Genomic DNA, 25,546 nt, shown 5'->3' on the forward strand with positions numbered 1-25,546 from the left:
CAATGAGCCATGCAAGTGCCAGACCAACTTGTCTACTGCCTCAGCCCTGCCGTTTGGCTCTTTGATTAGCCACGCAGAGAGGGGAAAGGAAATAGAAGGGGGCCATATTAGAGAGTCTTCCTCACCTGCTGGCTCATCTCTCTTCTGCTTCAGGCAATGTATGTGAATATCACTGTGGATATTTTGAAGGGGAGGGAGGATTAGCTTCTCCAACGCTCATCCCCCTTAACAGGCTGCTGACTCTGTTTCTAGATGCAAATCCCAAATCCTCTCATCTGGCAGCCTCTGCTGCCCCCTGGTCACATCCTTGAGCAAGGGTGCAGCTCTCCAGGATCCCACAAAAGAGTAAAATACAAATTAAGGATTAAAAAAACAGAGAAAAAGAGAGATAAGAAAAGGCCCAAACCTGGTACTTTGTTTACCCCCTCTTACTTTAAAAGAAAAAAAATGATAATCACCCTTTTAAGTTCTATAATTTAAATAACTGAAGGTAGTTAAATAACCCTGCCTGTTGATAATGCAAGGTAGGTCCCTGATCTTACAAACACACACTCATTATTCTTAAACACGTGGGGTCAACAAAACTGTGGCTTAATTTTAAGTATATGACTGGTCCGGTTGACTTTATTGGTGCTACTCATATGCTTCACTTTAAGCCCACGCATGCGTATGTGCAGGATCAGGATCCATTTTTTTTCTGTGTATAGCTGAAACTAATCAAACCCATAACATGTAACTGGTTATGAGAAAAGGTGTTGCAGGTAAAAAAGAGCTTGGATGTGTTTTGACCATCTGCCTGTTGTTGTGTGTTGTGAACTTAATTATGTCACAGCGAACTCAAATGTTATCACTTTAGTTTAAATGTGAAACAGCTCCATAAGCACATTAATGTTGTCTCTGAGCAATACTTTAAAAAAAGGAGAGAGAAGGAGTATTAATCTAGACAATATCGATCTCCGCTGATGAGAGGAGAACATTTGGTTATCACACACACACACACACCACTCCACCCCAGCTTTCAACTGGAGGTTTTCTCAGGATTTTAGAGATGGACTGAGTTTTATTGTGCGGGGGGGGGGGGGTTGTTTTGTTTTGTTTCTTTGTTCCTGAATCAGATTTAGAGCGACACAAGAGACAATTATGTTCCTCTCCTCCTGACTATCTTTTCTATAGTCTGATATCAGGTTTGGGGTATTTTTTGTGTGGGGACGGAGGAAGTCAAAAGGCAGGGTTAATGAAATTTAGTATAGTCTTTCATGGCTCAGCTGAATTTCTGATGAATAGATTACTCTGGGGCAGAGCCAAGATCTCTGGATCATTTCAGATGGATGGAGCCTGTGGTTGTGTATCTTATTGCTGCATTGGCATCTGCAGGAGGGGGGGAACTTAAATGCATGAGCAGGGATCATCTGGTTATTTATGGGATGGTAACAATGTGTATAAAGATATGATCTGACACATACGTCAAAGTAATTCCTGTTCACTGACTTCAGGAAAAATGCATTATAAATCCAGCTACTTAGTGTGCTTGGAATTCTAATACAAAAGGGAGAAAGGTAGCTGCTACGGATGCTTTCTCTGTGGTTGCCAAACTCTTTATTTTGCAGTCAGACTGATTTCCTCTGGCTTTTAATTCATTTAACAAAGGTGTTGTCTGGAAAAAAAAACACACACAAAAACCTCTGTGTGAGGAAAGATTATGATACTAATAACTCAGCCTAATAAGATGCATCCCAGGAGCAGCACTTGTAATTTCTTGAGATATTATTAATAATACTCAAAGCAGCAAAATGTACGTCATCACTGAAACTGAATTTTTATGAGAGGTTTTAACTTTATCATCTTTCCTGCCACCAAGGAAATGAAAGTGCTATTTTTAAGATACTAAAAAAAGAGTTGGTGGGGTTTTTTTTAAACCAGCGTTGTCACAGTTTCTTACACTATTATTATCACTGCTGTAGGAACGAACATCTGTGATAGGAATATATGTTTATATGTAATCAAATAGATGGAGTTAAAAATGTCTTTAACAGGCATCAATAATGTCTTTGGGGGCTTTGATTGTTTTGAGAATATTATACAAAAGGGACGCTTGGTGAATTATTCAGAATTATTCAAATACTATTTACGCTAGTAGACAGCAGTAAATTTGTATTTAAAGGTCTCCTTTTTTAAGTAGGCTCTTTATAGGGATTTATAAAAAGTGCTCTCTTAATGTGCACATTTGTCATTAAATACAAAATGCTGTAGTTTACAAAGGTAGATTTATCTGTCTGCGATGATATCCATCACCTTAGTATCTGACCTCCTTGCATATAGTAATGAATTTATTCCTTCAACATTGCTGTGGATAGGGAAGTTTTACCCCTACTTCATAGAGGAAGAACTTGAGGTACAGGGAGACCAAGTGACTTTCCCAGGGACACACAGGGAGACTGTAGCATAACGGAAACTGAACCTACATGTCCCGAATCCCAGTCCAGTTCTTTAAGCACAAAATCATAGGAGGAGGAGGAGAACATACTATGTATTTTATCTTTTGCATGAGAGGTGCAAACGCCTGTAATATAGAACCGAATACTTGAGAAGAACTTCTGCTAAATGATCCAAGGTATTGGTTGTGGTGGAAACACAACATCTGAGCCATTGCTGAAATAGAGCAGGGAAGGGGAATATAAGACATAAGAAGAATTCTATTTACATAAATATGCAAAGACATCTGTTACAGTCATGAACGACCTGCTGGTTTAGATCATCAGTGGGGGAAACTTGTAGTTAATCAGCACTGCCTACAGTAGCAGGTGCTACTCTAGGCAACAGGAATTACTGAAGAGGTTTTCAGTGAACAAAGACCATCCTGCCTGCCAAGAAGAGACATTTGAGAAATTAAAACAAACAGCAGACTCCTACAAAATTCTTCATTTATAATGTGTAAGCATGCTCTTACTTCCAAACCTTTACATGGTGGTTATGTGTTCGATGTGGATGTCAGAGTTGTAAGTCTGTCTTAAAGTGCTTAAAGCTGTTACGGTGAATTTTCTGAACCAACTAAACCAGAACAAAAAAAAAATTGTCATCGAGATTTAGAGAGAGAGAAAGTCAAATACAAAATAACATGTTAGTATATAGCATTTGGCTTCTTTTTTTAATCACAGAGTATACCCAAACTAGTCATGCAAAGCTGTCTTTCTTTTTTAAAGGTTATGGTTATTTTAGTAAATCATCCAAGCTTGACTTTTGTGCTTTATGAACCACCGAATACTTGAAACATTACAACTTTTTATTATGCAGAGATGTGTGCATATACATCGTTCTGCACAAAGTGTTCTGCATAATTCCCTATAAATATACATTTACTATTAGTTCTTTTATTTTTTTTTTGGAGTTGCTTGTGATTTTACTGCTATTTTATTTAAGTTCTTCGAGTAACATTGTGCTATTTTTTGAGCGTACTGTCTGTTTCTCACATGGATAAACCACTAGGCAGAAAACTAGATTATAAAGTTTGGCCTAGAAAAGATTAGGTGTGGTGTGGCATACTATGCATTGACTGTAATTGCCAGTTGTGCTGATCAGAGTGTACTCATACACTGAAGGGGGTATCCAAGAGAACTGTAGTAAAGCTAAAGTACTTTCAACATTTACAATGCTCTCTTTGCATCTCTCACATACAGTTTAAATCACAACTGTAATAAATGTAAATATTTTAGCCTTTAAAATATTAACTGTGTCCCTTTAAATAATGTTCCTCGGTTCTGGTAGCAAATAATATAATAAATCAAAATAGAAAAAACCTCTTTTGTTTTCTTCCCCCCCCCTTTGAACAGAGCGTGGATCACACTTCCTGTAAACCTCATCATATTGAGGTGGGGCTAAGATGAGCATAACCAGTGACGAAGTGAATTTCTTGGTGTATCGCTATCTCCAGGAGTCAGGTAAATTACTTGTCTTTCATCAGAACATGGGTCACAGATGGAGAGAGGGAGAGAAGAAAACCAATTTATTTCATTGTGTTGTGTCAACAAAATTGCATTGAGAATTACAGAATGAAAAACTGAGGCTAAATATTCCCTGCACAAAACCACATGTCTTTGAAACCATTCCCCATGCTAATAGGGCAGATATACAAAGGTACAAAAGTAAATATTGTAGTTAGGCAAAAGAAGAAAATAAATAGCATTATGTTAACAATGTCTAGTAGAATTATATCATACTAGCCAAAGTAATTTTTGGCAGCCCATGCACAAAGCACAATTACTTAATCCCTTGGGGTTTTTTAGCCACTTAAGAATATTTTAGTCAAATGAAGTGAGATTTTCTGTAAATAAGCTTTTCACTGGGCTGCAGATAAGTACATTTCTAAATGGTTATTTGTGTGTGTAAATATCTGATTTTTATGCTTAATCAATGTCACTCAGTATATGAATCTAATGGGGTGCAAGTGGAACTCTGTCCTTGTCTTCCCTTCCCTCTGCTCTTCTGACCGCTCTCTTTTCAAACATAGGAGGGTCTTTTAGAGTAAAAGTGTAATCTGTGCTTTTAAAAAATACCTTCAAATTGATGTTTAGTTTTAGAGGATCCATTTTCTTTTTCCCAGCCTGCATCCACTTCCTAGCTAACACCAGCTGATAGGAATGCTGCTTTGCTGATGTGTAGGGCAACTGCATTGTCCAGGAACTGACATCCACTGTCCCAACAGGGCCTAGAATTGGTCTCTGCACTGGGTTAGAGATAAGCAGAACTAGTTGAAAATGGTTGGATTTCAAAATTTTAAAAACATACATTTTAGCAAAACGTCCCCTTTTGTTTTAAACCAGCTTTAGGAAAAATCTTTCTGGCCCCATTAGAATAGGCAGATGGGATCAAAATCTCAGCATCTATTTGGCATGGAAACTCAAATCTGGATCACTGTTTGGAGAGATCACGGTGCCGCTGTTAGTTATCCCACCATGTATTTCATTGTGGCTTATTGGAAGCTCTATGCATAATAGGCCCTCTGAGAGGCTAGCACCAGCCTTCTTTCCCCCATCTGCAAAGCACTCACGGCCTGTTTCCCCTCTACATCATCTGGTTCATTGGAACTAGACATGGCTGCTGTCTGTGATCTGGTGATGGAAAGCAAGGGCTGAGAAAAATAAAATGTGATCTAAAACTTCATTTTGAAAAACAAGCTGACTGGGGTTTCACTCTAAAAGGCTTTTGAACATCTGAAAAAGGTGCATGGAGGATACAGCCAGACCTTAGAATCCTTGAAATTACTTTCTGTTGTATATTTGCCTTGATATATTGTTTTTAATGTAAATGATTCCACATCACAGTGTTGTGCAATAGTTTTCCCCTACGGGACAGCAAAAACCAAAGATGGCAGTCTTCACATTCCTGCTCACCATCAACACTCACACTGGTGCTGTGGAATGATTCCAAAGGAAACTTTATGGACCTCCCGATGAATGGCAAGATTGAAACGATGGTGGAATAAGGCTCTTCTGGATGTTTTTCCTCTACTGTTTCCCCGTATTTTTTAGCCATTTGCGGGGGGAAAACATTGTGTTTCTCCTTCATATACTTTTATTTGACATAGAAAGCTATATTTCCCTAACTTTATTATGTGTGAGAGTAAATATAGAGTAACTCCACCGACATCACTGGATTTATGCCATATATAAATTATATAGTTGAGAACAGAAGTTGGCACTAATAATTTAAAGGAAAAACTAACTCAAACCCAACATATTTGGGCCTGGATACTACGCATAGTCCTAATAGTAGTATCTGACCCAGTTGTGTACAGGTACAAGGTTGCACAGTAAAAGGAAACTACAAGTAATGCTGTGCCAGCAGATCTGTTTTTAAGAAGCATGCGCTATACAATTGGTATTGACTTTCTGAGCCATGCTTATGCTCTTTTCCCTTATGGAGTTTTAAATTTGTATTTTTTGTAACACAAATAAAGAAATCTCAGCTTGTAATATGCTGTGCCACCTTCTAGCATAAACAATATAGAAAGATGAGATAGTAAATTAAAAATGTATAAACAAGAGTTTCTAAGGATTGTAAATTTAATATCCTGTGGGTTTTTGTAATATAGTTTGAGTTCAGTCATCTACAGTTGATGGAGTCTGCAAAACCAGGAATTTTCTAGGTTTCCATCAATGGTATTGTATATTGGAATGTGAGCATCCAGCTAGCTCACAAAACATCAAGAATATAAATCAAATAGCAACATCCGAGTAATTTAAAAAGAAAACAATTTTGCTCAATTTTCCTTTTCTCTCCTTTAATGTTCTCTTGTGAGAGTTCTAAGCTTTTGCCCTTAAAATGTATGTGAGTAGGGGGAAATGACAAAAGGAATCACTCACAAGACAAATAGGCAAAGCCATACAAAGTAGAAATATTCCTGGATCATTACAAATATTTCACAACTGTGAGGCAGCAGGTTGCTTGATGTTAATTCAAACATTGTCATGGCAAAGGTACCTGCAGGTACTGTGCACTTCCTCATGAAAATACTCTAATGACATGATTATGGAGGAAGTTCAAGCCTTTTAAAGTTGAAAAATTCATCAATAAATCTCAAAGGTTACTTTCTCTCGCTTAATACCTTACTAGACCGGAAAGCTTGTACCCAAGAGATTTAAAAGAATTGATAGAAGATGTCTCTTAACCATTATTGTTAATTTTTAACAAATTTTGAATTACTGGGAAAGTTCCAAAGGAATGGAAAAAAGTGAATCTTGTGCCAATATTTTAAAAGGGTAAATGGGATGATCCAGGTAACTATAAACCATTTAGTCTCACATTGATCCTAGTAAACTCATGGAAAGGCTGATACGGGACACAATCACTAAAGAATTAAAACATGGAATCATAATTAATGTCAGTCAACGTGGTTTTATGGACAACAGGTCTTATCAAAAAACTTGATATAATTTTTGATGCAATTACAAATTTGGTTAACAAAGGTAACTATGTTGACATCATGTATTTAGACTTCTGTAAGGCATTTGACATACTCCCACATGAGATTCTATGGGAGTAAAAAATTAGCACTACAGAAAATCAGTGTAGCCCATACCAGATAGTTTAAAAACTGGTTAACTAATTTCAGCTCAAAAAGAAGTTATACATATGGAATATTGATTCAACTGGTGTGTTTCTTGTCAGGTTCCATGGGGATCTGTTCTTGGACCAATGTTCAAGATCTTTTTTTATCAATGATCTGGAAGAAAAGATAAAATTTACAGATAACCTGAAAATTGGTGAAGTGGTAAATAAGGATGTGGTCAGGTCAGTTTTACACACTGATCTGGATCACTTGGTGAGGTGGGCTCATTAAACAGGTGTTTTAATTTTAATACTAAATTCAAAGGTTATACATCTGAAACAAAGAATGTAGGTGTTCATGCTTCAAAGATGGGGCCTGTATTCTGGAATACAGTGATACTGAAAAGAATTTAGGGGGCAAGAGAGATCACTAATGGAATGTGAGCAACATGTGATGTTGTAGCTAAGAAAGAGAACACAATTATTGGATGTATAAGCAGGGGAAGATCAAATAAGAGCGGGGATATTACCGCTGTATATGGCATTAGTAAGCCAATTACTGGGCTATTATGTTCAATTCTGATGTCCAGACTTTAAAAAAAAAATTGAAAAATTACAAAGGCTTTAAAAGAGCTACAAAAATAATATGAGATCTGAAAAACATTTCTACTAATAAGAGGTTTAAGAAGCTCAGTCTTGACCCAAGTGAAGGGTGGTCACTGCCTACAAATATTTACATGGGGAAGAGATTTCTGATAATAGCACTTTAATCTAGCAGAAATAGGCATAATGAAGCTAGAGAAATTCAGACTAGAAGTAAGGTACACATTTTTAATAGAGTAATCAACCATTGCAACAATTTACTTAGGGACATGGTATATTCTGTATTGCTTGAAATCTTTAAATCAAGACTGGATATCTTTCTAAAAGATATGCAATAGCTCAAACAGAAGTTATGGTCTTGGTACAAATATTATTGGGTGAGGTTTATCGCATGTGTTATGCAGCAGGTTAGATTAGATTATCATAATGAGTCCAATCTGACCATAAAATCTATGAATCTACTTCTCTACCTTACCTCATGGAATTCCAGGTAGGGTGATTAACCTGAAACTCCTTCTTTTTCCCATAACTCTTCAATTTGTAGTAACCATAGTTGCAACAATCAATCCTTTGGCGTGGTGGATTAGCAAATATATGTAAAATGAGTCCATTCTGTAGATTATTATTGTTTATAATTTATACTTTGTATTATCAAAGTGCCTAGGAGCCCGAGTACCATAATCTCATTGTGTTAAGTGCTGTACAAACACAGAACAAAAGACCATCCTTGCCCCAAAGAGCTTATCATTTTAGTATAAAAGAAGAGACAACAGATGTATGCAGACAGATGGGGGAATACAAGGAAACAATGAGACAATATTGGTCAGCATGATTAGCAGAAATATGTGCAGACCAGTGGCCTAACCATTATCAGGATTTTGTAGGCCTCATGGCAAAGGAGGATTTTGAAGTAGGGTAATGAATTAGTTATGGAGATGTTTATGGGGAGCAACCTCCCAAGCATGAGGTGCATGAGAGAAAACACAAAGGGGTGCTTGCTTGAAAATTAACAGGTCGGTGATGTAGGCCAGCATTGTTGGCCAATCAGAGGTGAGAGCGGACATTGTGATAGTGAATGAGAGATGGTAGATAGGGTGGAGATAGACCATCTAGGGTCTTGGCGGTGAAGACAAGTAGCTTTTGTTTGATGCTATAGAGAAGGGGGAGCCAGTGGAGAAATGCAAAGAGAGGGTGCCATGGTCAAAGCAATGGTCTAAAGAATGATCTTTGCAACAGCATTCTGAACAGATATGAGTGGGGCAAAGCCAGAAAAAAGGTTGTTTCAGTAATTGAGACATGAGATTATGAGAACCGGGACAATAGCTTTGGCTGTGTGAATGAATATGAAAGGCTGTATCTTAGAGATGCTATGCTACTTATTTCTTCTCTCACAAATATGAAAAACATATAGGTCTTATCTACCCTACAATTACAGTGTCAACCCTTCAATGCACTAGTTGTCTTAAATATATAACAGGCATTTGATAGTAGGTTTACCAAAAATTAAAAAATAAACTTCTGTGACTTGTAAAATTTCCCAGGAAATCACATTTTGACATTTCAGTTCTTTTTTGAAAGCATGTATCTAAAAACATAGAGCATAAAGTGCTTCTCTAGGGGCTGTCCTATCAGTGTTGGATCTGTGAGATGGTTCATCAGTGGTATAATAGTGTTGTTACATGTTGCTTATCTTTACCAGAAAACAAATTTATTAATAGGACCCTCAAATATTTTCATGGAATCCCTGTTGTTTTTTTTAATGTTTAATAGGTATCCCCCATTTCCCAGAATGGATAGTGTCTGCTTAATCTCTGTGTCACACAGATTCCAAAAATATTTAGCTGCAGCTCTTCTCCCTTCCAGGTACCCAGTAAATTTCTAGCGCTTCCACACTCCTCCGTTACTTTTTTCCAAGTGTAGCACTGTGTGTGTATTAGTCTCCCCCTATCCAGTAGAAAATACTTTTGAGAACTGCACATGAGAATGAAAAGTTCAGACCAAAATTTTCAGAACTCCAGTTTTCTAAATCCATAATTAGGCAGCTGATTTTCAAAGGGGCTGGGGACCGCTAGCCCTGGTTGAGTTCACTGTGATTTGTGTGTACTCAGGACCTCAGAAAATTGGGTCACTTTATGTTTAAGTGGCTAAATATTAATTTAAGGGCTTAACTTTATGTACCTACATGTGAAAATGTTGACCTTGCTTACTAAAGTTAGAGAGACTTGCTATTAGTTTCTTCCAGAATGAAGGAGTTGCAATACCACCCAACCACTTAGAATCCAGAATATAGAGTTCCCACGTGCTGCCATGACTGCCCAAAACAGAACAGATGATTATTTACATTCCAGAAAGGACATCAGAACAATGCAATTAGAGACATGTTGTAATTAAAAGAATTCCAGTGACAAACTGAATGATGAGAAGAAGTAGAAACTGAAAATTCAGGTGCATTGGTATATCTGAGACTTGCATTAATTCTGTCTCATATGTTTAATCTAAATACTCTAAACTGAAACAAGCCTTCAGATATGAGTGACAAATCCATACTTGGGACAAATGCAGCAAAATAAGACTTTTTTTTGTCCCTACGGCCCAGCCACTTGTCTCTTAAAATTTCTTAAAACTATTTCAAAATTAATAATTTTTATTTATTGATTTGTGTTCCTCTTCTGGCTTCTCATGCTCTTTTCCGATGTTCCTTCACTTCATTTTTTTCCACAATATGTTTTTGCTGCCCTAAAATTACCTCCCTATCTATCTCTGGCTTATACTGCTTAAAAAACAAACAAAAATCATAGCAGCTGCCTGGCAGTGCCTGTCATAGTTAAGATTGCATAGCAGTTTCCATTTTTACACTCATAGCTTTCTGAAACTTTTCCCTTTCAACTTGAAGTTTTCCATGCTTTGTCTGCCCAAAGGTTGAGACCAGACTCTTTGGAGTACAATTAGTATCTGCCACTGCATCCAGCTTGATGGTGGGATTGAAACATTCACTGGATGATTTTGCTAAAATGATCAGCAGTGAAATTGTTAGGTGCTGATGTTTGAATATTTACCATTCAACTTCAGAATAGTTATTCACTCCTCCTCAATGAAGGTGGATGGGACAGCTTGTGTCTGATAGCTGTTTTAAATTTTCTGTTTGGAAACTCAAGAAAACAGCAATGTGTTGTGTGATTGGTTCATGTTAGAGAGATTTTTTTGCAATTATAAGGGCTAGGAAATTCTCTGTTATTTAAAGCTTAGACTGAAGCAAAAGTTATGCAATAAAAGGGTTTTTTGCAGAATCATAGAAACCACAAGGCCCGGTTATTAGTTTAAACTAGTATATGTGGGAGATGGGCTCCTTCCTGCAAACCTTCTAAGGTGAACTAGAGGGGCACACTTCCCTCTTTGGAGTTCCTAAGGTGCATGGGAATATTTTCTTTACAGATCTCATAAAGTTAATGGAACAGGGAGTTCTAATGTTGTCAATTTAAATAGTTCAAGATTATAGTATTTCCATGTGCTCCTTACAATTTCTTGAAAGCCAGCAGAACTTCAAAGTCTTGGAGAGGGAAGTACCTTTTTAAAAAAAAAAATCTTTTAATTTTTTTTAAACTTTGACATTTTATACAAAAATTAAATATTACAGTTGAACAGCTAAGATATTGAAAGTTAGGAAATACTTAAAGGTAGATTTATACTCTGTCCCTTTTGAATATATGTCATATGACACAATCTTAAATTACATGATCACATACAATTTCTCAAATAAAAAAACATACTTTTTTCTATATGCTTAGGTACATATTTATAGCATTTAGAGTGCTGTGAACTACTGTGTATACCACAGAGTTTGTCATTTTTATGAAAAGTGCATACTTACTCAAAATACTTCAGATGAAGCATAACATAGAATAATGATAAAAATATTGGTGTATGTAGGACATCTACATTTGCTTCATAGTTACCTGCCTCATCCTTTGCAAGTCAGGAAGACTGTGCTGCTAGTTGAACAGGAAATATATAGTGTAGGGGTTTTGACAAAATTATTAAAATACACTCCTTGAAGAATAATGTATTATATAAGAAGCGTAAGTCAGTCAAGGTACTGGACCACTTTGACAACAAAAATAGTGAACTATTCTCATACGTATGAAGTCGGATGATGATGATTTCCCCTCCCCAATTCTATTCATTAGTTTCAAAGACCTTTTAAAGAGCCTCTCTATAAATATGCTTTTAAACAATGTCCCTCAAGTGCTGCTGAATTTACGTGGTGCATATACAAAGCTCACATCAGCTGCTATATTTCAACATGTACTATTCATGTCTTTTGAAGCCTCCAAATTACAGTGAAAAGAACAAGGGAGCTCAGCAGAAAAGAACTTAATTACATATTTGTTTTCAATTAGGCCTTGTCTACACACAAAAGTCCTACCATTTTAACTATGCCACAATAGTTACAGCAGTACCACCTCCCTAGCATGTGCTCAGTTATACAAATATAAATGTGCTTATATGCTGATGTAGCTTATTCCATCTTTCTGTTCTGTGTTTTTATAATGCGTAGCCTATTTCTATTCCATGACTAAGTCTCCTTGGCACTGCAGTAATGCAAATAGATCATAATAATAATTAATAAATAAATAAATCAGTATAACTGTCCCCACACTGGGGGTTATGCTGTGTTTATTATTTTGGTAAAACAATGCACCTCTAACTGACAGCTATGTCTGTACAAAAACTGTGTTTAGACCAGAACTAAACTGTTCCGTGCCTCAGTTTCCACACCTGTAAACTGAGGGTAATAATACTTATCCCACCTCACACGGGGTGTTGAGGTTTTGTTCATTAATATTGGTAAAGCACGCTGAAGTCCTCTAGAAGGCACTGCAGAAATGTTGAGTAGCTTTTATTTTATCTGATCAAAGTGTGAGATAAGGGTGCAGAACTGGATACGGGTGGAGAGTGGGCCAGGAGTTAGTTACTTATTCTGAGTACCTGGACAACAAGAATAAGATGGTGAATCCAACTTTTCAAGTGTTAAAACTAGCCTTCGTGGCAATGTGAAGTCAATTTTTAGTTGTCATGATTTAGCAGAGAACTGGTCTGTGAGTGAACAGGCTTATTTACATGATGTCTCATTTTCCATTGGCCCAACCTACTCAGTGAAAAGAGAATTGCTTCTGCAATGAGCCAAATTTCTGATGAATAGGTGGCTCGATTTAGAGCCAAGATTTGTGACCTTCCAGGGGTTATTTCAGATACACAGAGCCCTTAATGTTCTTAGTACAGATGTTGCATCTGCTATATTGGAAAACAATGCTTGAGAAACTGAAAAAAATCAGCATTAGTTCAAATAGATATGTCTCCCAATAACTGACCTGATTATTTAAAGAGAAACTGTCAATTGGATTTTTATAAATTGGCTTATTAAAAAGAAATATTTTCTGTTAGATTATGCTTTATATAGTCTTTTTTTAACTCCTTTGAAAACGTTGACAAACCTTCTCCCCATCCCCTCCTTTGCTTCTATTATCTTTTTTAAAACAAATGGAAACTGACTATACAGTTCATTGGGGACCATGAACTGGCTATATTCAAAGTATTGTCAAAAGTACAAAGTTAAAAATGAAAGACTTTCAGTCTCCCCCCCCCCCCCCCGATATAGTAATTTTAGGTATTACTTGTACTAGTAGCAGTGCAAATTTTTTCAGACAGAAATGTGATTTTTTTCAGTTGATGTCCCTTTTAAATTAAAGGAGTACTTCATCATTACACTGCCTGATAAATTTTGATGGCACATCACATGGCCCTTACAGATGTATTTTCGTTCTAATTTATAGTTTATTTATATAACTAATGGGGAATAAACATTATTTCTCAGTTTAGAACTTTATTATCATCCATAATTCCTCACTCTGCTTGCCACCATCTTTGTTCACTCTGAAAAGATGAAATAGGTTTAAAAGATCCAGAAGTACAATTAGAAGTCAAGTTCATTTCACTTATGATCAAAGTCAGGTCTGGATCCAGATTAAAGTCAGATGTGAAAGGGTTTGGTTTAAATGTGCAATTTTTCTCTAATGCATTTTGCCAAACTCTTGTAGATAAAAGCAATTTGGCTTTTATGTTGACAGCACCTTTATGTCACATGAAATAATGTGAGAATCATGATCTCAGTGTGCGCTTTTCTCATAGGCTGACAACATAGAGAGGCAGTATATCAATAGTCCTGTTATGAAATCCAAACCCCTCATTTAACAAAACAAAGGACAATTTTTTTTTTGTCTATAGATACAGAAGCAGAGCAGTTTGGTCATTCCTTGTTCTGGTTAAGTTTTCAGAGGAAACTAATCAACTGTATACCCTGGCATTTTGTATGTATTGGGGTGAAAAATAATCAACATTATGTACATAAACTGTTACTTATGTTCCAGATATTTATTTCATATGCACAAATGCCCATATGTGTAAATACATGTTTTGCAAATTTTGAAAACTTGTCCTGCTGTATGTCTTCCTTCAGTCTTATCCATTTTGCATCAGGAAGGCATATTAAAATGTAGTGTAAGGAAAGCAATTCAGAATTTAGCAAGTTCTTGAAAAGGAAAAGAAATACACTGAGTATCCTGTTCTTCTGCCATTCTCAAAGCCCTACTTTTAGTCAGTATTTCCTTCTAAATCATTTCACAGATTTACAAACTTGGCTGTTTTAAATTCTCTTTGGCCTGTGTCTCGGCATACAGTGTCATATCTGAGCATGTATGGTCATTTTGAAGACAGAAGAACGCAAACAATTGTACCCTTTTTCAGATGTGCTTTTTTACCCATAATTCCAAACAAGTTTATAGACGTTTTTAAATTAGACTTTGTAAATTATTAGTCTATAATGAAGATGTATCTATTGTGTTGTATTGAAAAAATTATTGACATGACACATTCTAGAAGGACTTGCTGAATAAATAAGAATTTACTGAATATCATAGGCATGGGGGAAATTAGAGTATCAATTTTGGGAAAAAGTTTTAGATTGGGCCTACACTTGGAAGGTTTTGCCAGCATAGCAAGGTTCTCCTAGTCTGGATGCAGCTCACACTTGCAATAATGCACATTTGCCAGTATATCTTATTCCAGCTAGCTTGCCCACCCCCCTTCCCCCAGCAAAATACTGGCAAAAGCACAGTTTTTCTAGTATAACTATATCTATAGTAGCAGCTTTTGCTGGCACAACTGTGTTGGTCACAAATCACAACTCACCCCACTTCTGCTATGTCAGCAAAAGTTTGTAGTGTAGATCTGGCCTTACTATCTTGGGAACTGAAAAGTCCATGGTGACCATCTGTAGAAACCATCTCAGTGTTGAAAGCCTTGCTTGTTCATTACTGAGTGTCAACAGCAATGTCCTTTTCACTGCTGCTTGCAGGTGGTTATTGTAACTGACGGAAGAACACAGCTTAGAGCAAAACCTGCTAAATATGATCTCCCTTGCCTAAGAATGAGTCTTGAAATGATACACATCCTCTCCTTTAACCTTTGGTTCAGAGGACAGGTCTGGAAGATGTTGATATTATTAATGTAATAAGAGAGGATGACTTTTTTGTAGTGGCCGTCGGAGAAGATTGCAAAGCTTGCCGATTTGCATAAATAGTTACATTAAAATGCCAGATCAGTGTTGACATTTAATTACAGATTGTCAGGCTAATTTATGTGGCATGATTAAAAGAGAGAATTATTTCAAGCTTTATTTTCTAAAACAAAAAAACCTCTTTCCATTTTCCTTGTCCTGCCTTCTCCCCATATCATATTTCTCAAATAGATTTAAACGATAAAAGCCAAATACTGCTCATCAAAAGATCATTTCCAAGTTTTATTAATCTTTTCCAACATATTTTCCTGCTTCACAAAGACAATCCCTGCCCAAAGCATTCTTTGGCACATCATAAAATAATTTAGGGTTGCAAAGTTTCATTCTGAATTCTTGGCAGATGCTGAGCAGGTCAGATATCCAAGGAAAAGGGTGTAACTTTTAATATTTGTGAATAATTGCTTCTACAAAACTTAGTAGGCAACCATGCACTCTGTAATTTTGGCAGCTGACATAAACTACCAGCGTAGGATACTTCTTTATATTTCCCAGGGACTATGAAAGAACTTGTAATACAGGACCCATTTCCCAGGGTTCTGGAAATCATTTTAATGGTTCAGTAACCCTAATCTTAACACAAATGTGCAGGCCCTATTGTTCAGCTGATTTTCTAAAAATATATTTTGACTGCAGTTCTTATTTTACATTGCTAATGTGTGTCCTTGTTAAGTCCTTTATGTAATCACTAAGGTAAGTCTTCAGAAATAAGCAGGTGCTGCCAAAAAAGAGGGAGGCACTCTAGGACATATTACCCAGAATGAAAAAAAGCTCAACTTGGAGAAAAATCGGAGTCTGCTGTGAATAATAAACAAGATGTGGTTTAGGATTTGTGCCTACCTTTTAACTGTCTGCATTAAAACAGAACGCATGCAGTGGCTCGAGGCAGCAGAATGATATTAACCGTATGTAAGTAGTCTCTTAGAGATACCAGGGTTCCACTTGTGATGCCACCAATTTACTCACACTCGGCTCTGAATGAAAGTATATTCAGAATTGCCCTGTGATAAGTAGAGATTTAATCAGAATCAACACCATAGTTCTGCTCGTAAATGTCATTGATAATACAACATATGACTGGGTCAGGGAAAAAGAGCAAATGACTACCGTCTGGCAGTTCGGTCACTCTTCTGGGGAAAACCCGACTTCAAAGACCTGCTCCAGTGGAACAGCTTCACCAGGAGAGATGAAGAGAGATTCACCCCAGAATAGCCTGGGAGTGCACTGCCTTGGGAGAGGGGAGACCTGGCCTCAAGTCCCGTCTCCAGAGCACGAATTCAAACCCTGGCCTCTCGCATCCCAAGTGAGTGTCCTAACCACTTACTGGGCATGCTTCCTCCAGCTGTTTTGTGAATCTAGTGCTTTAAAAATGCCTGGAAGCAAAACATTTTGGGTCGAAGGACAGGTTTTGTTTAACCCCTAAATGGACTTTTTCAATTCACTGGCATTTTTAGGAATTTCCAGTTCAAACTAAACTGGCTTAAAAAAAATAATCAGAACTGCCAGCAAACCGAAAAATCAGTTATTTGCCCAGCTCTAATTAGGGTTCTGGCTTGTAGTTTGCAAATAAGTAGTTGATATACCTGCTTTTCACCTCCCTGCCCCAGTAACCCTTCAAAATACTTATTTTCATCCTCATTGTGCATGCTTCTAATTAGTTATTCTTTCAGTGCCTCCTTCTCCTCATCCCATTTGTGGTAGCAAGACTCTTATTTCTTTCCAAGCATCACATCACACCATTCTTCCTTCCCTTCCTTCCTCTGAGATGTAACTCCCAAGACACAGATGTCAAAATGTGGAAGATATTTTTCCAGAAGTTACATCCGGACCCTTGGCAGGCTCCGCAAGCGGTTGTGCTGGCAGCTTTGGAGTTACTCAGGGTTTGGGGACACGGTTAAGCTGCAGATGGGACTGTGTGGGATGTCTTGTCCTTCTGAATGCCACTTTCTTTCGATTCACTTATAATTCTACAGAATGCCTCTACTTGATACGTCTAAATCCTTCGTGAGATTTGCACATAGGCCTATTTATGGAAATAAAGACAGCTCTTTTACCCCCTCATACCCAGATATTTTTTTTCTGCAGCCTGCGGTACTAGCCAACTTCCTAATACACATTCCACTCTTGCACAATTTTTTACAACAGTTAAATTCACAGTCTTGGTGCCAGTGCTTATGCTGCTTAAAAAAAAATATTCATGCACTCAAAATCCCCAAATTGCCAGGATCATGCAAACCAGAGCCATTTTAAAACCAGAGTTATTTTAAAAAACATTTTGTAACCCTGCTCTTTTCTTATCCCCTACCTGTTAAATAGCTTTTAAGGGAACAAATATGCTTTTTGGAGGAAGAAAAAGGGAAGAAATGGGATAGGGGGTTCAGTGAAAAAGCATGGTCTCAATAAATATTTTTTTAAAATGTTGGCCATCTTAACTATGATTAGAGCTGGTTAAACCCTGCTAAAAGAGTGTGGCAAATATTCATTTATATTCCAAGTGGCTGCTCAGTTTGACAGGGTTCATTCTTCCCCTTTCCTCTCCCCATTATTAACAAATGTAACAAATCCACTGGTTAGGTGGTCTGTATAGGATGAACCCAGGACCTCTGGATCTAGAAGCATCAATCAGCCTTTACTGTTTCAGCTACAGGACTAGGATCACAAGTGCAAAAGCAGGAACAGCCACACAAATCTCCATATGAGGAACCACCTTGTTAGTACAAGTTATATAAACATTTGTGAGAATGGGTTTTATTCCCAAATGTTTGGAGAATGTCTGCTCTTCATACAAACACCTGGGATTTGGTCTATCACAAGAATATACAGTAGATACGATGCACAGTTTGGTGATCATAATTCCTTGTTCTCCATGTCATTCAGTCAGGGAGCAGTAACAGGGCTGAGGTGACAAGTCACCCGTTGTGAATAATTACAATGAACAGTTTGCAAAAAAACCTAGAGGCTAAAACTCATTTTTATAAGCTATTTGAAAATTGTGGTAAATAAATGTAGTCTGCTCTGAAGGAGTTCACAAACACAAATAAAAACTAAACTAAGCAAATAATTCAGCCCACAATGGCAGGCTTGGCCTGTGATGCTTCAGAAGCTACTGCTTCCAAAGAGCAGTTGTGCCATCCTGTACACCCATTCAAGTGCAGCAGAATGTACAATAGCTGTTGTAGCATAAGATACTATTGCACACTAGACAGCTATTTACAGAGTTAAAGGGGTCAGAAAGAGAAAGGTGCTCTTAATGTATGTCAGCTACTTGAATTTATGATTGCTGGACCAGCTAGACAGATACTACTCAACAGCACCTAATTTGTATGTTTATAAGTAAAAATCCTTACCTCACATTTCAGCTGAGACCTAAATCCACAGAAGAGAGGGAATTCTCACTTAGATTGCCATGGCAGCATAACTTTCTCCCACAATTCTGTCTGTGTTTTGGAAATGCATTGCTGCTGTTCCGAAAGTGTGCGAGGTGCATTACAGGACATTTAAGATGACAAGATCTTTGCCCCAAAAAGCTTGCAACATGGACAGTTTACCGATAAAGAACAGAACTGTGTTCATTAAAAAGGCAACAGCTAATTGACATACCCGATCCCTTTAATATCACATACAAAAACTGTTTTAAGAAATACCATATTCAATGAGAAAATGTATAACCAATTTAGAGGAAAATTCGTGTTTGTCTCACTTTCTGAGGATGAAGCAAAATGCCTAAAACAAGAATTTTGTGAAATTGTCAGACATGTATGTTTTTGGTGTGAATTAGGGAATATGCATTGTTTCAAAGTAGCCCTTATATTAACATTTTTAGGGTTTTTTTTTATTCTGTTTCCATTGCATTCATTCTAAGCCCATTATCTTGTCCTCCATCAAATCCTTTTTCAAGGCCCAGTTCTTCCACGATTCCTACAAGACATCAGCTAACTAATAATGGCTATATTAAGGAGCTGCCATGTAGAGCTGCTGTATTTTTTAAAAGGTATATAATGTATGTATAAATTACGCATATTTTGATTGTTTACCTTTTCTCCTCTTTTCACAATATGGCAAAAAAAATGAAAAGAGTTGGACAACACTTCCTTGGGTCTGGTTTCTGGAAGCAAATAGTAATAGCAAAATAATGAATTGGAATGTGTCACTCATAAATGACATGCCTGTTCAATTGGGAGAAGGAGAGGAGGAAAGAAACTCGTGTGTGGCATTATGTTCCCCTCTCCTTCCACTTGATTGTTCTTACCTCTTTAATGATGGTCACAACCTCAGAGGGTCCACAATGTCTTGCTATATGTCTGTGCAGGAATTAATACAACATGGTCCCATTTCCTTGGTGCTACAAGATAACAAATTAATAATAATTTATGGAACAATGTGGAATTACTGCAATGATGAAAATTAAATCCAGTTTATGGGAAATAATACACATGGAGACACAGCACTTGTCTACACAGGGACACTTAGGAAAACTAATCAAATTAATGAAAAGTGTGAATTTTAAGCGGTTTAGTTAAAGTGCATTAAACCCTGTGTGGACACTTTCAGGTCTGGTCTACACTACAGAGTTAGGATGGTGCAAGGCAGCTTTATGTAGACCTAACTATAGAAGTGTCTACACTTAAATTTTGCTCCTGCCAATATAAATGCCCTGCTGCAGCAACTTCCTAACTACACCTCCATGAGCGGTGAGGACACGCACCACTGACACAAGAAGCAAAGTGTAGATGTGCACAAGCGATATAGTTACTGTAGCAGCTGTATGCCGATTCAAGTTAGGTCGACTTAATTTTGTAATGTAGACATGGCCTCATTCAGAATTTAAGTGGCCTTAATTTGGTTTAGTTTTATATCAATTAAACTAAACCAAATTAAGGCTACTTATGAGTACGTCCGCAGGGGTTTAATGCAGTTTAACTAATCCACTTTAAATTCACACCTTTAGTTAATTTGAATTGATTTTCCTGATGTCACTATGTAGCCAAGCCCACAGATTCAACAACTTTTCTCTCCCGCTTTATTCAGTACTGTTACAGTGCCAGGTTTCAGTCAATTACAAATTCACATTGTCCCCATCAAATCATATCTACCATTTGCAGAGCACGTTCTGTCTCTGCTCTCCCCCTCCTCAATTGCCTCAGGCAGTCTGCATACAGTCATCAGAGGGGGTGGTGTTCCAGTTTCTTGGCTTTTAGCTCCTTAATATGGGTTTCTGAATCTTAGAAGAGGGGCCAAGTTAACTCCACGTAACATGACCATTTAAATAGCTAGCCTTGAAACTTTCCTTTGTTTAATGGAGATCATCTTTGTATATGGCTGAAATATAGAGAGATACAACACTACTATGTAATACTGCACATAGACATCAAAGAGCTCTGATGACATCTGGTAACCATAAAAGCAAAACTCAAGAGATTTACGATGTCATTGGAACCCTGACGTGTGTGCAGCTTCATTCAGTTTTCCTGTTGTGTGAGTTATACTTCAAAAGCGCACACTGTATAAAATGTCCATTTCTCTGTTGATTTTATAAAATGTTGCTGGAGAAGTACAGGAAACTAGGAGAGATTTTTTTTTCTTTTTTAAAACATACAGTTTAATTTCAAGACCATTCTAAAAGGGATAATGACATCAGACATTGTTCATTCAGCCAACCTTTGTTTGATAAACTCTTTGATTTTCAGACTACAGTCTTCTTTGTTAAAGGGTTAGGAAAGCTGTCTTGATTCTTTAATATGGCTGATGCTCAAAAGATTGAATATTGCTTTGCAATGATGCCCTAGCTATGACTTTTGTTTTGTTGTCTGGCAGTTGCTTTTGTAATGGTATGTTATTTAAACATCTGCAGAGATGCTATACATTCATATAAGCTAGAAGCCAAACATCTGTTTTTAAATCCATGTTTCAAGTCCCTTCCCCTGCCTAATGTTTTCAGGATGTAAAATGAAAAACTTGCAGCTGTCTGTATTAATGTGACTTCTGCATGCTGAATAAGTGCATTTTCATGTTCGAGCAGGTGATGATGAGTTAGCAGCCTTCAATGATGTGTCATGTCCCTCAGTATTGAGCAAGGTGATTAGCTGCAGGCCCAAATTATAGCCTACAGTCTGCTGGCCCAAGATATAACCCTCAGCCTGCCAACAGCCAATGGAGAAGAGGCTGCAGTAACAGGTGCAAAAGTGTAGTTAAAATGAAACCTAGTGTACATCTACACTAGTAGCTTTACATCTGTTGCTGCAGTAGTTTGGTGGTTTGGAGTTTTAATGCCACCTGTCCTTTGATTTAGCCAGAGACCACTTACAAAATCCTTACCTGTCAGGATCACAAAGTAACTTCTATGTGAACTTTAATGCTTTTTGACCCACAGTTTAATCACCCAATTACTCTCCATTTATGAGTGCATGAGTAGATTGGCCATGAAATCAATGACACCATTCTGAAAAGAGCCTACTTTAAAAAATAATGTTATAATGTGCACAAATTTAAAATAAAGTAGGACCTGTTTGGGTAATATTGGATAGTCACACACCATAGATATGGAGATTTCAGTGTTACGCAACTCTGTTATGAAACTGACACACACCAGCACAGGCTACTGTGCTCACTTTATTATTATTTATTTACTTATTTTTGCACCAGCCAGAAATGTGCTTTACACATTTGAAGGAACAAATAAGAAAAAGTCCCTGCCCTGCAGAGTTTACAATCTAATCTGATGGGCAGCCAGGCAGCAAATAAACAAAAGAAGGGCAGGACACAGTAGCAAAGGACCAGGGCGATATAAATAAGATAACACACTTACTCAGTTCTGTGATTTACTTCACCCATTATTCTTTCTCAGAACTAGGCTTGTAGCTAGAGCTGAACCTCTTCAGCATACACGTTGACACCCAAAAGGGACAGGGAACATGGGGCAACATGTGGAGACAATGGCAGAAGTCGAGATGTGGGGGAAGGAAAGACAAATAACAGAATGGGGGTGGGGAGGGGAAAGGCGAGGAACTTTAAAAAGCAAATATTTCAATTTCATGGGTGGGTGTCTGAAGGGGCTGAGGAGATTGTACTTTTGAGTTTCTTTTTGCTACTGATCCAACTAAGTGGGATCATAGTTGGTTGGATTGGTTGCCAAAATAATCTTTTAACGAGACAGAGAGAGAGCGCTCAATCCTCCTGAAATTCTGGAATAACTCCATAATCCCTCCCACTCCCCACACATAGTTGGACAGAGCATTGGTATGGGGGGAAATCCCTTAACGGACAAAACTGTAAATTAAACCGCTGTTGACAGGGGGAAGAGATGTAGATATATATAACGGAAGTATTTTCATTTGAGAGTTGCTGTTTCTTCTCCCACTCGTCTAGTCAGTGGAGAGTGTGAGGGTTTTCCTGTTTGAGACATGGCAATGGTGGTTTCCTCAAGGCTTTTAATGTGAGATTAATGCTCTGGAGACAATGCGGTGATAAATGGGTTCCTACAGTTATATCTACATCCTGTTCTCCCTTCCCCCTCCTGCACATCCACTCACATGCACAGTCCAGGTACTTTTCCAGGTTGCAATGCTTGTTCTTGCACAGAGCAACACTTCTGACTAGTTTCCGCTTGTGATTAAACTGCAGTTCCTCCTTTCAACGTTTATCCAATAAATCCTTTAATTTGAGATGCAGAGTGCTTTATTATTAACTGTTTCCTAGGAAGACAAAAATTAAATGGGGACAAGAAAGGCTTATGGTTAACAGAGGAGTGGTGCCAGTGAACTGGCTTGTCATCTGTGATGTGATACATTCCAATTCATTACTTTTGCTATTACTGTTCACTTCCAGAAAATAGATCCATGAGAGTGGCCTCCGTCTTTTTGTTGTTGTTCATATTATAATGACTAAGCTCTGCGTGTCAGATTATAGCTGGTAATCAGAGCTGTGGGCAGAGAATTGAGTATTTCTTATCTTCTGTAAGAGAATGGCTCCCCTGTGTGAGCTGCAGGTATGCCTTGGCCAAATGCAACCTGTGCATTGATAAAGATTTAAGTATTTGGCTTCTGAAAAGCTTGATACTAAATTAGAAAGGAAACAGAAGATTTGAGTCAAGTTTTTAGTAGCTTCACTTGCCACCAGCATGAGTTGTTGTAAAGGGTATATTTTTTGCTTGAACACTGATCATGTAGGCTTTTCATTTCTGTATAAATTTTGTTTACAAATTAAATGTCGTTGGAGAGGAGGGAAAGAAGAAACAGTAAGATGGCTCTGTTAAGCTATCTGACCCAATGCAATCAAACTGTATTTTTCCGTTTGTGTCAGTGCCTTTCACAGTTTTAAACAGTATATTTTTAGATTGTAAAGGGTGCCTATCATGTTGATGAGTTCAGATTTCATATCATGGCTTCCTTTCCTGCTTTCAGGTTTCTCCCATTCGGCCTTCACATTTGGTATCGAAAGCCACATTAGTCAGTCTAACATCAATGGAACACTAGTGCCACCTGCTGCCCTCATCTCTATTCTTCAGAAAGGCCTGCAGTATGTGGAGGCTGAGATCAGCATCAATGAAGTAAGTACACTCTTGGCCACAAACGGGAAGTGCACTTTTGCAATTTACAAACGTGCTAGAAGTTGGCATATGAAATCACACATTTTCGGTTGAACTCAACAGATCAGATGAACATGAGACAGCTTCTGAGGTGTCTGGAGATTAGCTTCATTTTAATACATTTCCCCCCACAGAAGCACCTGAAAACGGCTCTAAGATACTTCCCATTTGCAATTATATCTTGGCGGATGGATTTTTTTGATGTTACTGGTGCCTAAGTAAAGAAGTTAAATACACAAGGGAGCCTTTTATGTCCTTTAAAAAAAAAAGTGTTTCTGTTTTCAAAACCACAAGCATTCAATAGGGAAAGTCTGCATTGTATCTTAAAACTTCGATTGTATACTCTGTTTGCAGAGAAGACTACCAGCAAGTGCTAGGGGCCTGATCCAAAACTCATGGAAGTCAATGGAAAGATTCCCATTGATTTCAATGGGCTTTTGGATCAAGTCCTAGAAAAGACACATGTGGCCAAATGGTGTGACTGAGCAAGGGACAAGAATCAAGACATTCCTGAGTTCTAATCCTGACTCTACTGTTGAATCCATCAAGCTGCAAGCTCCCAACAAGGTGGACTGTTCAGTAAAACAAAGGGACTACACAGGAAAGTCCAGTAGTTCTGCCCTGCCTAACTTAAGAACATGGTGCCACAGCAAAAGGAAATGAGACAAGCCAGGTCTTACTATATTACACAATACTCACCATGTATACTTTTAATTAAGTAAGATCTTGATTCTAGATAAATAATAATTTCCCATGTGCACATCCACTCTCCCACCCCATACACCTTGAGTAGGCATGGAAAAATCCATTATAATACCCAAGCTAATAAATATTTTTTTTAAACCGGGAGGGGAACATTTTTACCTCTATCAGGTACTACGTGGGTGGTGGGAATCTTTAATATATATTAATTCATATGAAAGCTATCATCTGTTTTGACTGTAAAATATTTATGCCTGAGCCACAAGGGTGAGGACAAAAAGATGGGGGAAAGAGGGTGAGGAAGAGCTTGTATTCTGTAAGATAGGGCATGGTTGTATATCACTCATTTTCTGAGGTAAAATGTTATGTTTATTTTACTCTCTCAATAGAACCAGCAATATTTAGCAGTTGTATATATTTTTTTAATATAAAAGCAATGATATTTGAGATTAATGCCAAATTACACATTGATGTATTTGTAATAATAAAACACCTGTAGGGATTTGTTCTGATTTTCTGTCACTTAACATTTTGCAATTAGATGTTGCAAAACATGTTGCAATTGGATCCAGGTGGGTGGACCCTTGCACCTATGGACATCTCCACTGACAGTTTGGCCTCTGTGCTGATGCAAGAGTCATTCCAAGTGGATCTTATTCCGGATCACAGCCCAAATTGGGAAAATGCCCTAAAAATATGTACACTGTCACAAGATTCATGGTGCTTTTATACTTTTTTTAAAACACCGATAATCGCATTTTTGTATGCTTCACAGTGTTTTAACTTATTCAAACTGAAAACACTCATTATGAATTCTCTTGTCCAATTGTGCTATTTAATTTATTTAATAAGTTTATCTCCAATTTCATGTCCCTTAATATAATTATGCTTTATAATTGCAAATATAATTTTTCCACCTTTATTTTAATGAATTGGTTTTGCACTTCATACTTAAATGCTCACACAAAGACACTGAGTTCTAA

At 37.5% G+C, this 25,546-nt stretch overlaps 1 protein-coding gene across 12 annotated transcripts in view; it reads left to right on the top strand.

Annotated features, from left to right (window-relative positions):
• TBL1X (transducin beta like 1 X-linked) overlaps window positions 1-25,546 on the top strand; it is a 311,634-nt gene that overhangs the window by 255,132 nt on the left and 30,956 nt on the right. For 10 of the 12 annotated variants that reach the window (XM_043500524.1, XM_043500574.1, XM_043500312.1 and 7 more), the window contains 2 exons: window positions 3,828-3,935; window positions 23,677-23,822. In XM_043500524.1, coding sequence (XP_043356459.1) covers window positions 3,878-3,935; window positions 23,677-23,822 — 204 coding nt within the window. In that variant the 5' untranslated portion in view covers window positions 3,828-3,877. Of the gene's footprint in view, window positions 1-2,798; window positions 2,932-3,821; window positions 3,936-19,175; window positions 19,269-23,676; window positions 23,823-25,546 lie in introns of those variants that run through there. The other 2 variants (XM_043500426.1, XM_043500682.1) reach the window with 2 other exon arrangements.

The sequence above is a fragment of the Dermochelys coriacea genome, chromosome 1 (assembly GCF_009764565.3).
Source record: "Dermochelys coriacea isolate rDerCor1 chromosome 1, rDerCor1.pri.v4, whole genome shotgun sequence".
In the NCBI taxonomy this organism is placed as follows: Eukaryota; Metazoa; Chordata; order Testudines; family Dermochelyidae; genus Dermochelys; species Dermochelys coriacea.